The 13,925-nt window shown below is 43.6% G+C and overlaps 1 protein-coding gene across 1 annotated transcript; it reads left to right on the forward strand.

The window, feature by feature from the left end:
• The first annotated feature begins 1,816 nt into the window (after nt 1-1,816).
• LOC124280482 lies at nt 1,817-13,663 on the forward strand. Its single transcript, XM_046716421.1, has 6 exons — nt 1,817-1,843; nt 6,087-6,309; nt 7,442-7,505; nt 7,807-7,934; nt 8,635-8,760; nt 13,474-13,663. The coding sequence occupies exons 2-6, from the start codon at nt 6,103-6,105 to the stop codon at nt 13,594-13,596; spliced, it is 648 nt and encodes a 215-aa protein (XP_046572377.1). The 5' UTR covers nt 1,817-1,843; nt 6,087-6,102; the 3' UTR covers nt 13,597-13,663.
• Nucleotides 13,664-13,925: the final 262 nt, after the last annotated feature.

The following is a 13,925-nucleotide window of genomic DNA, read 5'->3' on the forward strand; positions in this document are numbered from 1 at the left end:
AGTTATATTTTTGCTTCCCTCCCACCATTCCCTTGCTAGCCATTTCTCTCTTCTTTCTGTTTCCAGATTGTACATTATTGGCAAAGGGCTTGTAATGTCTGTGTATATATGCCTATGTCAATAAATGTTAGGGCTGGCCTCGATCTTGTGGGCTGCAATCCTTAATACCTAGGCAATACTCAAAATTATGGCAGGACGGCTCTTCAGCCGGAATCTGTTTAACCCTTCTACTTCTCAGCGGATAGGAATCTTTTGGCTTTGCCTTATTATTGCCTGCTTTTCAGCAGAAATGTGATTGCTCTATTTGCTGCTGGCAACATTGTTGTCCATTGCTGCTGCTGCTGCTGGCAACTGTAGTTGCCCACCCTAACATACTCATTATTTATTTGGGCAGCCCACAGATCAGCCTCACCTCTGACCTTGAACCTAATATTGTCTTGCTTAGAATATTAGGTTAATATATATATGCCGAAAGATGTGTTTCAATAACCGCTTACAGGAAACAGGGTGACAAAACGGCTTAGAAATGTCAACGTGTAACATGAGAATTCTGGCGGACAGACCTGGCTCTTCTTCCGGACGTCGTCCCCTTATAACATGTCTTGGATCAGATGGATCGACGATCAAACCAGTAAAGCTAGCACAGTTGGGTTCCACGTTTGGACAACCATCTGCTGTCTTCAATACACCATAACAGGAAATTCTGATTCATATGGACAAAGAAGGACAATAGACCCCAAGTGGTACCCACCGGGAGGCCCGTGGCACTTGTCCCTGCTTTTAATGCCACTGACACCAAATCCTTTGATAAACATGAGACAGTGGTTCTGACAAATAATGGTGATGTTATTTGAGGGAAGCCGTACTTGGATACAACAGAGCGGGGCAGTTTTCACTTTTCAGTTGCCATTTCTACAGATGACAACAACATCACGCACTGACATAACACACTCTAGAAGACGCTCCACAGGTTCCTCTTCTCCCCTCCACTCTAGAAGACGTTCCACAGGTTCCTCTTCTCCCCTCCACTCTAGAAGACGTTCCACAGGTTCCTCTTCTCCCCTCCACTCTAGAAGACGTTCCACAGGTTCCTCTTCTCCCCTCCACTCTAGAAGACGTTCCACAGGTTCCTCTTCTCCCCTCCACTCTAGAAGACGTTCCACAGGTTCCTCTTCTCTCCTCCACTCTAGAAGACGTTCCACAGGTTCCTCTTCTCCCCTCCACTCGAGAAGACGTTCCACAGGTTCCTCTTCTCTCCCCTCCACTCTATAAGACGTTCCACAGGTTCCTCTTTTCCTTCCACTGTAGAAGACGTTCCACAGGTTCCTCCTCTCTCCCATTATTGACACATGTTTGGACAGCATACACTGTAATTCTGTAGTTGTAAACCCTATCAGTAGCAGGCTGCTCGGGATATTTTGGTCCATATTTCAATAGTTGACGAGGGTTGTTGTCAACAACCGGCCTTACTGGAGACTGTTTGTAAATCCACCTGTCAGTTAAAGCTATCAGGGATGTATTTCTTTTAACATACCAGAGTATAGTGTTGTTCTTACTTTGTACAATCCCAATGATTCCCGAAGGAGAGGCAGCACATCTCATAACTGAATGGTATCACGAGGCTTGACTCATTTCTTGAATCAAACAATTGTCGTTGACACGGCGTTGGTTAGAAAGGCTGCCCGTTAGGTTCTTTGAAAGGTTTTCTCTAAATTAGATGTCTTTAATTGAGTGAGATGGACAAACACCTGAAGATGACGTCAGTTGAAGTATTTGTATCTACTGCGGCTCCCATGTCAATCTGTAGATAAGGACAGTGGTCCTGCTGACACGCTGTAGACAGGTAGGTTGTAAGAGCTCGCTATCAGCCAACAACGCAAACTATTTTAGTTTTTAGTTTCATAGTTTTCAAATATGGTAAAGATTTTATCGCTATTTAATGCAGGCTGATGGGTTTCTGTTAACGCTCAAGCATGTTGTTGTCAATTTTTTGAAACATGTTTATCTTATCCAACGACACAGGTTTTTCACCTATTAACACTTGTTCTATCGTGAGATGAGATAAGCATTTTTCTCACAAGAAAAGACACCTGTTACACTTGTCATGAAATGTGTTATTGACCTTAGTCTGAAAACAACACTGCAAACAGCGCCGTCATCAAACGCCTATGTCCAGAATAAGGTAGAAGTTCACCAGTATAGACATGTAGCCATGCTGAACACCCCCCTATATCGTTGATAGCCTGGGCATCAAGTATCTGACATGGTAGCCACGCTGAACACTCCCCTATATCGTTGATAACCTGGGCATCAAGTATCTGACATGGTAGCCACGCTGAACACTCCCCTATATCGTTGATAACCTGGGCATCAAGTATCTGACATGGTAGCCACGCTGAACACTCCCCTATATCGTTGATAACCTGGGCATCAAGTATCTGACATGGTAGCCACGCTGAACACTCCCCTATATCGTTGATAGCCTAGGCATCAAGTATCTGATCAATCGATAACGTACAATACATGAAACAGTACATGTAGGCAAATTTAGTAAGTTTATTCTCCATCATAGCCGTGCCGATTGACAAGCATTTCATTCCTATCTGGGAATATTACCATGAATATCCAATGTCTGCTGTTTGACACGTGTATCTACCATTGTTGGTTGTCAGTTGTTTGACACGTGTATCTTCCATTGTTGGTTGTCTGCTGTTTGACACGTGTATCTTCCATTGTTGGTTGTCTGCTGTTTGACACGTGTATCTTCCATTGTTGGTTGTCTGCTGTTTGACACGTGTATCTTCCATTGTTGGTTGTCTGCTGTTTGACACGTGTATCTTCCATTGTTGGTTGTCTGCTGTTTGACACGTGTATCTTCCATTGTTGGTTGTCTGCTGTTTGACACGTGTATCTTCCATTGTTGGTTGTCTGCTGTTTGACACGTGTATCTTCCATTGTTGGTTGTCAGCTATTTGACACGTGTATCTTCCATTGATAGTTGTCAGTTATTTGAAACGTGTATCTTCCATTGCTAGTTGTTGGCGATTTGACACGTGTATCTTCCATTGTTGGTTGTCAGCTGTTTGACACGTGTATCTTCCTTTGCTTGTTGTCAGCTATTTGACACGTGTATCTTCCATTGCTAGTTGCCAGCTATTTGACACGTGTATCTTCCTTTGCTAGTTGCCAGCTATTTGACACGTGTATCTTCCTTTGCTTGTTGTCAGCTATTTGACACGTGTATCTTCCATTGCTTGTTGTCAGCTATTTGACACGTGTATCTTCCATTTCTAGTTGTCAGCTGTTTGACACGTGTATCTTCCATTGCTAGTTGTCAGCTATTTGACACGTGTATCTTCCATTTCTAGTTGTCAGCTGTTTGACACGTGTATATTCCTTTGCTTGTTGTCAGCTATTTGACACGTGTATCTACCATTGTTGGTTTCAGCTATTTGACACCTGTATCTTCCATTGCTTGTTGTCAGCTGTTTGACACGTGTATCTTCCATTTCTAGTTGTCAGCTATTTGACACGTGTATCTTCCTTTGCTTGTTGTCAGCTATTTGACACGTGTATCTTCCATTGCTAGTTGCCAGCTATTTGACACGTGTTTCTTCCATTTTGGCTTTATCAGCTGTGTATCCAGCCTTCTCTGTTGATTGCCTGCTCATACACTAAACGCCAAAAGAAACGTTACCCTCCTACCTGTTTGAATTACTGAAATACTATCAAAGATATGTTAGAAGGTATTAGTTTACCAAAAAAGCTTAACAACACAAGTTTATGCAACTCACGAAACAAAATTTTCAAAAACATTCATATTTAGGTGGAATGCATCTTTTCAGAAGAGTTTAATTGTCCTATCTATTCGTCCATGGCGAAATATACCAATAACAGTGATTTTGATGCCCAAAAGAAAGACTGAAATAAAATTCTGCTTTGGGACAATGATAAACCATTTAAAGTCACCATTTTTCAACTATTAAAAAAAAGAAATGTTGTAGAGTGTGTAAAATTGTAAAATAATCATTCCTATGATTTCAGTCTTTTAAAATATTTTCTGCTGATTTGGATTAGTGTAAACAATTAAAACGTGTCTTTGATATTGTGAATTTTTTTTTAGGAACATCTAAAATTATCTTTGTTAACATTTCTGCTCGCAAAGTAACATTTTTCCATTTTCTGTTTACACATAGCAATATCAGTCGCCAAAACGCAACAATATTCAAGCAGTATTTGCATCCATTTCACATGTAGAATAATTTATAGGGTATGAAGAGAGCCTAGAATACATGATATGATACACAAGTACGAGAATTATGCCACGATTAACAGCTGAAGATAGAGAAAGAGCCATTGGGATGGTGCAGATGGGGTCGACATACAATGTTGTGCCAACGCGCTCGGATGCCAGCGTATCACGGTTATAAAACTTATTCAGGGCTTCAGACAGACTGCGGTCACCCTCGACAGACCAAGAAATGGACGTCCAAGCATCACAACGCCAGCTGAAGATAGGTACCTCCGTCATTAAGGAAGGAGGGTGACGTTTCGTTTGGCGTTTAGTGTATGCCTTATCCTTCATCAAACACCCGGAACTTGCTCCCGGGATATGTCTGGCCAGAACTCCTGGTGTCTTCTCATGGGCCGTTATGGGCCTTTGATTGTATGACTGGATTGTTTGACTGGATTGTATGACTGGATTGTTTGAGTATGACAACATGATAGGTGTCTATTCCACGATTGACTGATTGATAATACTTTATTGTCCTCAAGGAAATATGTCTAACACTATAAGGTACCGTTCATAATTTATGGCTAGGAGAGGTGATTATGATTTACTACTTTTGTAAGTAAAATGTGTGAGTGAAAGACTACTTTTGTAAGTAAAATGTGTGAGTGAAAGACTACTTTTGTAAGTAAAATGTGTGAGTGAAACGATGTGTAATAAATCCAGTGATTGTCTTTCATGTTTTGTTTTGATTTCTTCACGTATCGATAGTAAGGAAAGATATCAAGGGGAAGTAACTCGGTGCATATACTGTGGTTTCAGCAGTACGAACGTTTCACTATCCGAACGTTTAAAGAAACCAAGGTGTTCGTATTAACGAGGCCTGACTGTATATGGAGACGCATGTGAATGACCTCCACTTTACCCCACCCCACCCCTAAAGTGTATGTATAAAGTAAGTACCCTACCTCCCATAAGTTTTAAGCATAACTTTTTCTTATTTTATTGTACAAAATTGCTGACCACCTAAGTACATGTGTACTAAGTAGCGTGTAACATTGAATACAGACATGACTATAGTACATACACAAACAGATTACCGAACAAACACACGGAGAGTAGTTACCAGGCAGCCCTTGTTCAAGCAAAGACCAGATGTGTGAAAATATAAACTGTACATTGCAACTACAGCACAAACACTCATGGGGGTCTGTCACCATCGGTGTCATGCAGAAATGATGATATGGCCATATAGCTCATAATATTCCTTGGCTGTAAATATTGTTTCCACCTACACCAGAATGGTTTCGGTGAATATGGAGACTGACAAGGAGGCAATCAAACAGTGACCACGTGGTGTTCGCCATGTAACAATCGTTTTGATAAAACCACACCTGGTCCAGGTGATCAGAGGAGTGGTACGTTTTTCACGTGGCAAGATGTACGGAGATCGGTTGTGTCAGGCTTCATGTCTATATTCCCAGTTAACCAGTTGAAATATTACTTATAGCATGTACTGGGTTGTTTATCATAATAACACATCGACAGCGAGACAATGTCCGTGTCTTAGATGTAATGTAGATGTAGATATATCTAAATGTTACCGTGGAGATATATCTTGGAAATATTACTTTGAAATACAATCATGATGCAACTTGAAACAATATCAGTGAAAGAACTGCTGTGGTGTGAGTCAATGGTTTTCATATGACTTTTATATTTATGAACACAAGTGAACATCTCTGTGTCCGGAGTTTAGTTATGTATGTGGTTAGAGCAACGCGTGCCAAGTACAACATGGCCGACAATTGAACCTACATGTAACAAAGTCTGTTAATCAAGGAGAATGTTTCAGATTCAGATTCAAAATAATGATGACTTTGGTCGCTGTTGCCGCCTTGGCAATAAATCTACATGGAGCTAGCGCTGCTCAGTGCGCATGCGCTAGAGGGAATGTTCACGTCCGGTCAGGTGCGGGGACGAGTCATGCGGTCCTCGGTACGCTGATCAGCGGAAGTTGCGTCACTTATGAAGGCGACCAGAGCAGCGGCTGGGTGCACGTGGACTATAACGGCAGGGTAGGTGGTTGACCTGGGTTACATGTGATGTGTGGACTGCCACGGCAGGGTAGGTGGTTGACCTGGGTGACATGTGATGTGTGGACTGCCACGGCAGGGTAGGTGGTTGGCCTGGGTTACATGTGATGTGTGGACTACCACGGCAGGGTAGGTGGTTGACCTGGGTTACATGTGCTGGGTGGACTACCACGGCAGGGTAGGTGGTTGACCTGGGTGACATGTGATGTGTGGACTACAACGGCAGGGTAGGTGGTTGACCTGGGTTACATGTGATAGGTGGTCTACCACGGCAGGGTAGGTGGTTGACGTGGGTTACATGTGATGGGTGGACTACCACGGCAGGGTAGGTGGTTGACCTGGGTTACATGTGCTGGGTGGACTACCACGGCAGGGTAGGTGTTTGACCTGGGTTACATGTGCTGGGTGGTCTACCACGGCAGGGTAGGTGGTTGACCTGGGTGGTCTACCACGGCCGGGTAGGTGGTTGACCTGGGTGACATGTGCTGGGTGGACTACCACGGCAGGGTAGGTGGTTGACCTGGGTTACATGTGCTGGGTGGACTACCACGGCAGGGTAGGTGGTTGACCTGCGTGCAGGTGGACTATTGATGTTCTAGTATCATTTAATAACCATCAAATAGCCAATTCTCTAAAGGTGTTTTACTCAACTGAACTTAAATGAGATCATTTCATGTGTGAAATCTATGTATAAATATTAAGTATTCATCTCAAAAGCAATGTCTTAAGAACTACAGCCTTCTACATCATTCTGATGTGTTGATCCATGAAGGTTCGGGTTAGAATGAACCTTCAGTAACCCATGCTTGTCGTAAGAGGCGACTAACGGGATCGGGTGGTCAGGCTCGCTGGCTTGGTTGACACTGGTCATCGGTTCCCAATTGCGCAGATCGATGCTCATGCTGTTGATCACTGGATTTTCTGGTCCAGACTCGATTATTTACAGACCGCCGATATATAGCTGGAATATTGCTGAGTGCAGCGTAAAACTAAACTCACTCACTCATGTGTTGATCCACTACATCTGATGTGTTGATCCACTACATCTGTTATGTTGATCCACTACATCTGATGTGTTGATCCACTACATCTGATTGTCTGGTATTTCTTACAGAGCGGGTGGATCGCGGGAAATTATGTCAACATTCAGACTTGCTCGGGGGGTTCCGTCACCTCAGGTAAACGTCGTTGTTCCAAGTCATGATTTATCCTCATTTGCCACAAACTATAACATGATGTTCATCATCATAAACTACATATATAACATGATGTTCATCATCATAAACTACATATATAACATGATGTTCATCATCATAAACTACATATATAACATGATGTTCATCATCATAAACTACATATATAACATGATGTTCATCATCATAAACTACATATATAACATGATGTTCATCATCATAAACTGAAACATAATGCTCGTTATCATAAACTATAACATGAAGTAAGACGCCATCTCATTTGAAGGGGGAGGCGGCCTAGACTGTTCCGGGGGTCACCGGTACTCTGCACGTGGCACGGCCTACTACCCCGCCGACAACCCACTGGAGGGAGGCTTCGTGGACATGAGGGGCGCTAGACTCAGGACGCTACAGGTAAGCTTATTCTGACTGTCATATATGAAAGAAAAGCATCTTGTAGTGGCTCGAAGACTCTAGATTGTCACACATTGAAGGGTGTTCCTGTAGGCAAGTTCTAATATCCAAGTGCTAGTTTACCGATCGTACGTTCAGCTCACAATGGCTGGATGTACTTGTGCCAAATGTTTACGACACCGACGTGCGTGACAGGTGCGTATAACAACGTTATTATTCTTGACATGGTTTTGTTTCTTGCTGTTTAACTAAGCTAGCCTCAAGCTACATGACTTCAAAACTGATCTATTCCTGCAGGATACAATTACATGCAGTCAATTTAGTAGCTTTTTGTAATCGGCTTGCTTGGCTCCAACCCGGACCCCACTGGTGCTTGACACGAAGACGAGTGGGTGTATACACCCCAAGATCACTGCTGGCAGACTTGCACACCGCCATCTAGTCGTCCAGAGACCCCGGAACACGATCTGTAAGACCACTACCCCGTCGTCCAGTGCACTGGAACACGATCTGTATGACCACTACCTCGTCGTCCAGTGCACTGGAACACGATCTGTATGACCACTACCTCGTCGTCCAGTGCACTGGAACACATTCTGTGTGACCACTACCCCGTTGTCCAGTCAACCGGAACACGATCTGTATGACCACATATCTGTTAGATTGAATATATTATTTTCAAACGATTGTTTTATTCCAGCAATTTCTTGCTGGAAGTGCGAGCTATGTGAGTGTTGCCATGGACAACCACGCCGGCATTGCCTACGGCACCAGCATCTGTATCCCCGAGATGAACCAGCGATACAACAAACACATTGTCTTTAAGGTGGGTCAGGTAACTTCGATCACCTGTATTAAAAGTGTGGTAGACACCGTCACAGATAGCAATGTACACCAGTAGATGAATCAGCGATACAACAAACGCATTGTCTTTAAGGTGGGTCAGGTAACTTCGATCACCTGTATTACAGGTGTGGTAGACACCGTCACAGATAGCAATGTACACCAGTAGATGAACCAGCGATACAACAAACACATTGTCTTTAAGGTGGGTCAGGTAACTTCGATCACCTGTATTACAGGTGTGGTAGACACCGTCAAAGATAGCAATGTACACCAGTAGATGAATCAGCGATACAACAAACACAGTGACTTTAAGGTGGGTCAGGTAACTTCGATCACCTGTATTACAGGTGTGGTAGACACCGTCACAGATAGCAATGTACACCAGTAGATGAATCAGCGATACAACAAACACAGTGACTTTAAGGTGGGTCAGGTAACTTCGATCACCTGTATTACAGGTGTGGTAGAGACCGTCACAGATAGCAATGTACACCAGTAGATGAATCACAGATACAACAAACACAGTGACTTTAAGGTGGGTCAGGTAACTTCGATCACCTGTATTACAGGTGTGGTAGAGACCGTCACAGATAGCAAAGTACACCAGTAGATGAATCAGCGATACAACAAACACATTGACTTTAAGGTGGGTCAGGTAACTTCGATCACCTGTATTACAGGTGTGGTAGAGACCGTCACAGATAGCAATGTACACCAGTAGATGAATCAGCGATACAACAAACACATTGACTTTAAGGTGGGTCAGGTAACTTCGATCACCTGTATTACAGGTGTGGTAGAGACCGTCACAGATAGCAATGTACACCAGTAGATGAATCACAGATACAACAAACACAGTGACTTTAAGGTGGGTCAGGTAACTTCGATCACCTGTATTACAGGTGTGGTAGAGACCGTCACAGATAGCAATGTACACCAGTAGATGAATCAGCGATACAACAAACACATTGTCTTTAAGGTGGGTCAGGTAACTTCGATCACCTGTATTACAGGTGGGGTCAGGTAACTTCGATCACCTGTATTACAGGTGTGGTGGTAGACCGTCACATGATCAGCGATACAACAATGTACACCCCGTAGTAGATGAATCACCTGTATTACAGGTGTGCGATACAACAAACACACATTGACTTTAAGGTGGGTCAGGTAACTTCGATCACCTGTATTACAGGTGTGTAGACACCGTCACAAACAGATAGCAATGTACACCAGTAGATGAATCACAGATACAACAAACACATTGACTTTAAGGTGGGTCAGGTAACTTCGATCACCTGTATTACAGGTGTGGTAGAGACCGTCACAGATAGCAATGTACACCAGTAGATGAATCAGCGATACAACAAACACATTGACTTTAAGGTGGGTCAGGTAACTTCGATCACCTGTATTACAGGTGTGGTAGAGACCGTCACAGATAGCAATGTACACCAGTAGATGAATCACAGATACAACAAACACAGTGACTTTAAGGTGGGTCAGGTAACTTCGATCACCTGTATTACAGGTGTGGTAGAGACCGTCACAGATAGCAATGTACACCAGTAGATGAATCAGCGATACAACAAACACATTGACTTTAAGGTGGGTCAGGTAACTTCGATCACCCGTATTAAAGGTGTGGTGGACACCGTCACAGATAGCAATGTACACCAGTAGATGAATCACAGATACAACAAACACAGTGACTTTAAGGTGGGTCAGGTAACTTCGATCACCTGTATTACAGGTGTGGTAGAGACCGTCACAGATAGCAATGTACACCAGTAGATGAATCAGCGATACAACAAACACATTGTCTTTAAGGTGGGTCAGGTAACTTCGATCACCTGTATTACAGGTGTGGTAGAGACCGTCACAGATAGCAATGTACACCAGTAGATGAATCACAGATACAACAAACACAGTGACTTTAAGGTGGGTCAGGTAACTTCGATCACCTGTATTACAGGTGTGGTAGAGACCGTCACAGATAGCAATGTACACCAGTAGATGAATCAGCGATACAACAAACACAGTGACTTTAAGGTGGGTCAGGTAACTTCGATCACCTGTATTACAGGTGTGGTAGAGACCGTCACAGATAGCAATGTACACCAGTAGATGAATCAGCGATACAACAAACACAGTGACTTTAAGGTGGGTCAGGTAACTTCGATCACCTGTATTACAGGTGTGGTAGACACCGTCACAGATAGCAAAGTACACCAGTAGATGAATCAGCGATACAACAAACACATTGACTTTAAGGTGGGTCAGGTAACTTCGATCACCTGTATTACAGGTGTGGTAGACACCGTCACAGATAGCAATGTACACCAGTAGATGAATCACAGATACAACAAGTACATTGTCTTTAAGGTGGGTCAGGTAACTTCGATCACCTGTATTACAGGTGTGGTAGAGACCGTCACAGATAGCAATGTACACCAGTAGATGAATCACAGATACAACAAACACAGTGACTTTAAGGTGGGTCAGGTAACTTCGATCACCTGTATTACAGGTGTGGTAGAGACCGTCACAGATAGCAATGTACACCAGTAGATGAATCAGCGATACAACAAACACATTGACTTTAAGGTGGGTCAGGTAACTTCGATCACCTGTATTACAGGTGTGGTAGAGACCGTCACAGATAGCAATGTACACCAGTAGATGAATCACAGATACAACAAACACAGTGACTTTACAGGTGGGTCAGGTAACTTCGATCACCCGTATTACAGGTGTGGTGGAGGTAACTTCGACCGTCACAGATAGCAATGTACACCAGTAGATGAATCAGCGATACAACAAACACATTGACTTTAAGGTGGGTCAGGTAACTTCGATCACCTGTATTACAGGTGTGGTAGAGACCGTCACAGATAGCAATGTACACCAGTAGATGAATCAGCGATACAACAAACACATTGACTTTAAGGTGGGTCAGGTAACTTCGATCACCTGTATTACAGGTGTGGTAGACGCCGTCACAGATAGCAATGTACATATACATCACCAGTCTGGAATACTAAAAACACAGGATGGAATACGATGAACAAGATTTATCATGGAACGTTCTTCTTGAACTGATTTTGCAATTAAAAAGGCATCTTACGTACAGTCGAACCCCGTTATCTCGAAGTCATATTTGTCGAATCCCAGATCGTGTCGGCTTATAGTCAGGATATATGTAGCGACACTGTATTGAAAACCTGTTTCCTGTGTCGAAGTACAAGTGTCTGATTATCAGTTGTCTAGAACTTATTTTACGTCCTAAAGGTTGCATTTACGTTGGAACCTACCCTGAAACGTCGAGCTAATAATTACTAAACTACTTCATATTGGTTTAGGATTTGTATCGAGTGTAGTGCCCTTACTGCTCCTGTGTGTTTAGCTGTGTAGCAACCACAGCTACTGTTCCTGCTCCTGTGTGTTTAGCTGTGTAGCAACCACAGCTACTGTTCCTGCTCCTGTGTGTTTAGCTGTGTAGCAACCACAGCTACTGTTCCTGCTCCTGTGTGTTTAGCTGTGTAGCAACCACAGCTACTGTTACTGCTCCTGTGTGTTTAGCTGTGTAGCAACCACAGCTACTGTTCCTGCTCCTGTGTGTTTAGCTGTGTAGCAACCACAGCTACTGTTACTGCTCCTGTGTGTTTAGGTGTGTAGCAACCACAGCTACTGTTACTGCTGCTGTGTGTTTGGCTGTGTAGCAGCCACAGCTACTGTTACTGCTCCTGTGTGTTTAGATGTGTAGCAACCACAGCTACTGTTACTGCTCCTGTGTGTTTAGATGTGTAGCAACCACAGCTACTGTTACTGCTCCTGTGTGTTTAGATGTGTAGCAACCACAGCTACTGTTACTGCTCCTGTGTGTTTAGGTGTGTAGCAACCACAGCTACTGTTACTGCTCCTGTGTGTTTAGGTGTGTAGCAACCGCAGCTACTGTTACTGCTCCTGTGTGTTTAGGTGTGTAGCAACCGCATCTACTGTTACTGCTCCTGTGTGTTTAGCTGTGTAGCAACCACAGCCACTGTTGCTACTCCTGTGTGTTTAGCTGTGTAGCAACCACAGCTACTGTTACTGCTCCTGTGTGTTTAGCTGTGTAGCAACCGCAGCTACTGTTACTGCTCCTGTGTGTTTAGGTGTGTAGCAACCGTAGCTACTGTTACTGCTCCTGTGTGTTTAGGTGTGTAGCAACCGCAGCTACTGTTACTGCTCCTGTGTGTTTAGCTGTGTAGCAACCACAGCTACTGTTGCTACTCCTGTGTGTTTAGCTGTGTAGCAACCACAGCTACTGTTACTGCTCCTGTGTGTTTAGGTGTGTAGCAACCGCAGCTACTGTTACTGCTCCTGTGTGTTTAGCTGTGTAGCAACCGCAGCTACTGTTGCTGCTCCTGTGTGTTTAGGTGTGTATCAACCACAGCTACTGTTACTGCTCCTGTGTGTTTAGGTGTGTATCAACCACAGCTACTGTTACTGCTCCTGTGTGTTTAGGTGTGTAGCAACCGCAGCTACTGTTACTGCTCCTGTGTGTTTAGCTGTGTAGCAACCGCAGCTACTGTTGCTGCTCCTGTGTGTTTAGCTGTGTATCAACCACAGCTACTGTTACTTCATGTTTCTATTGCTGCGCATGTCCAGGAAGTATCCATGTCTTTGTTTAGTATATTTAGGATTACTCCTGCAGGTTGTAGACACGGGGTCAGCGTTCTTTGGTAAAGGTCACAGCCGTATTGACATCTGCGTCAGTTCCCAGGCCAACTCGTACGACTCCACCATCAACGGCCATCTCACCCTTGTCTTTCCTTGATCTTCACGTCACATCTGGTCAGCCAAGTGCCATGTATATCCGCCACCTCAATAAATGCACCATCTTGTTGTGTGGTTTGAACTATTCTCCTTCTAGGTCGTCTCATGGCGGTTGCCTTGAGGTGGAAGTGTTTCTTCCGGGTTCGACACCGTAGTGTGAGAAGCTCGTTTATGGTGTCGTTCGTTTCATCTAGTTAACTCTAGTTTTTAAACGATCCATTATTTTGTGTTTTAAAAAATTACAGATCGGCTCAAATCCGCCTATTTATGATTTGAGAACGAATAATTGATAAGCGTCAAACCAGTGGTGGCTGACTAGCCTTAGATGAG

The sequence above is a fragment of the Haliotis rubra genome, unplaced genomic scaffold (assembly GCF_003918875.1).
Source record: "Haliotis rubra isolate DU_JTF1 unplaced genomic scaffold, ASM391887v1 Scf269, whole genome shotgun sequence".
NCBI classification, from domain to species: Eukaryota; Metazoa; Mollusca; class Gastropoda; order Lepetellida; family Haliotidae; genus Haliotis; species Haliotis rubra.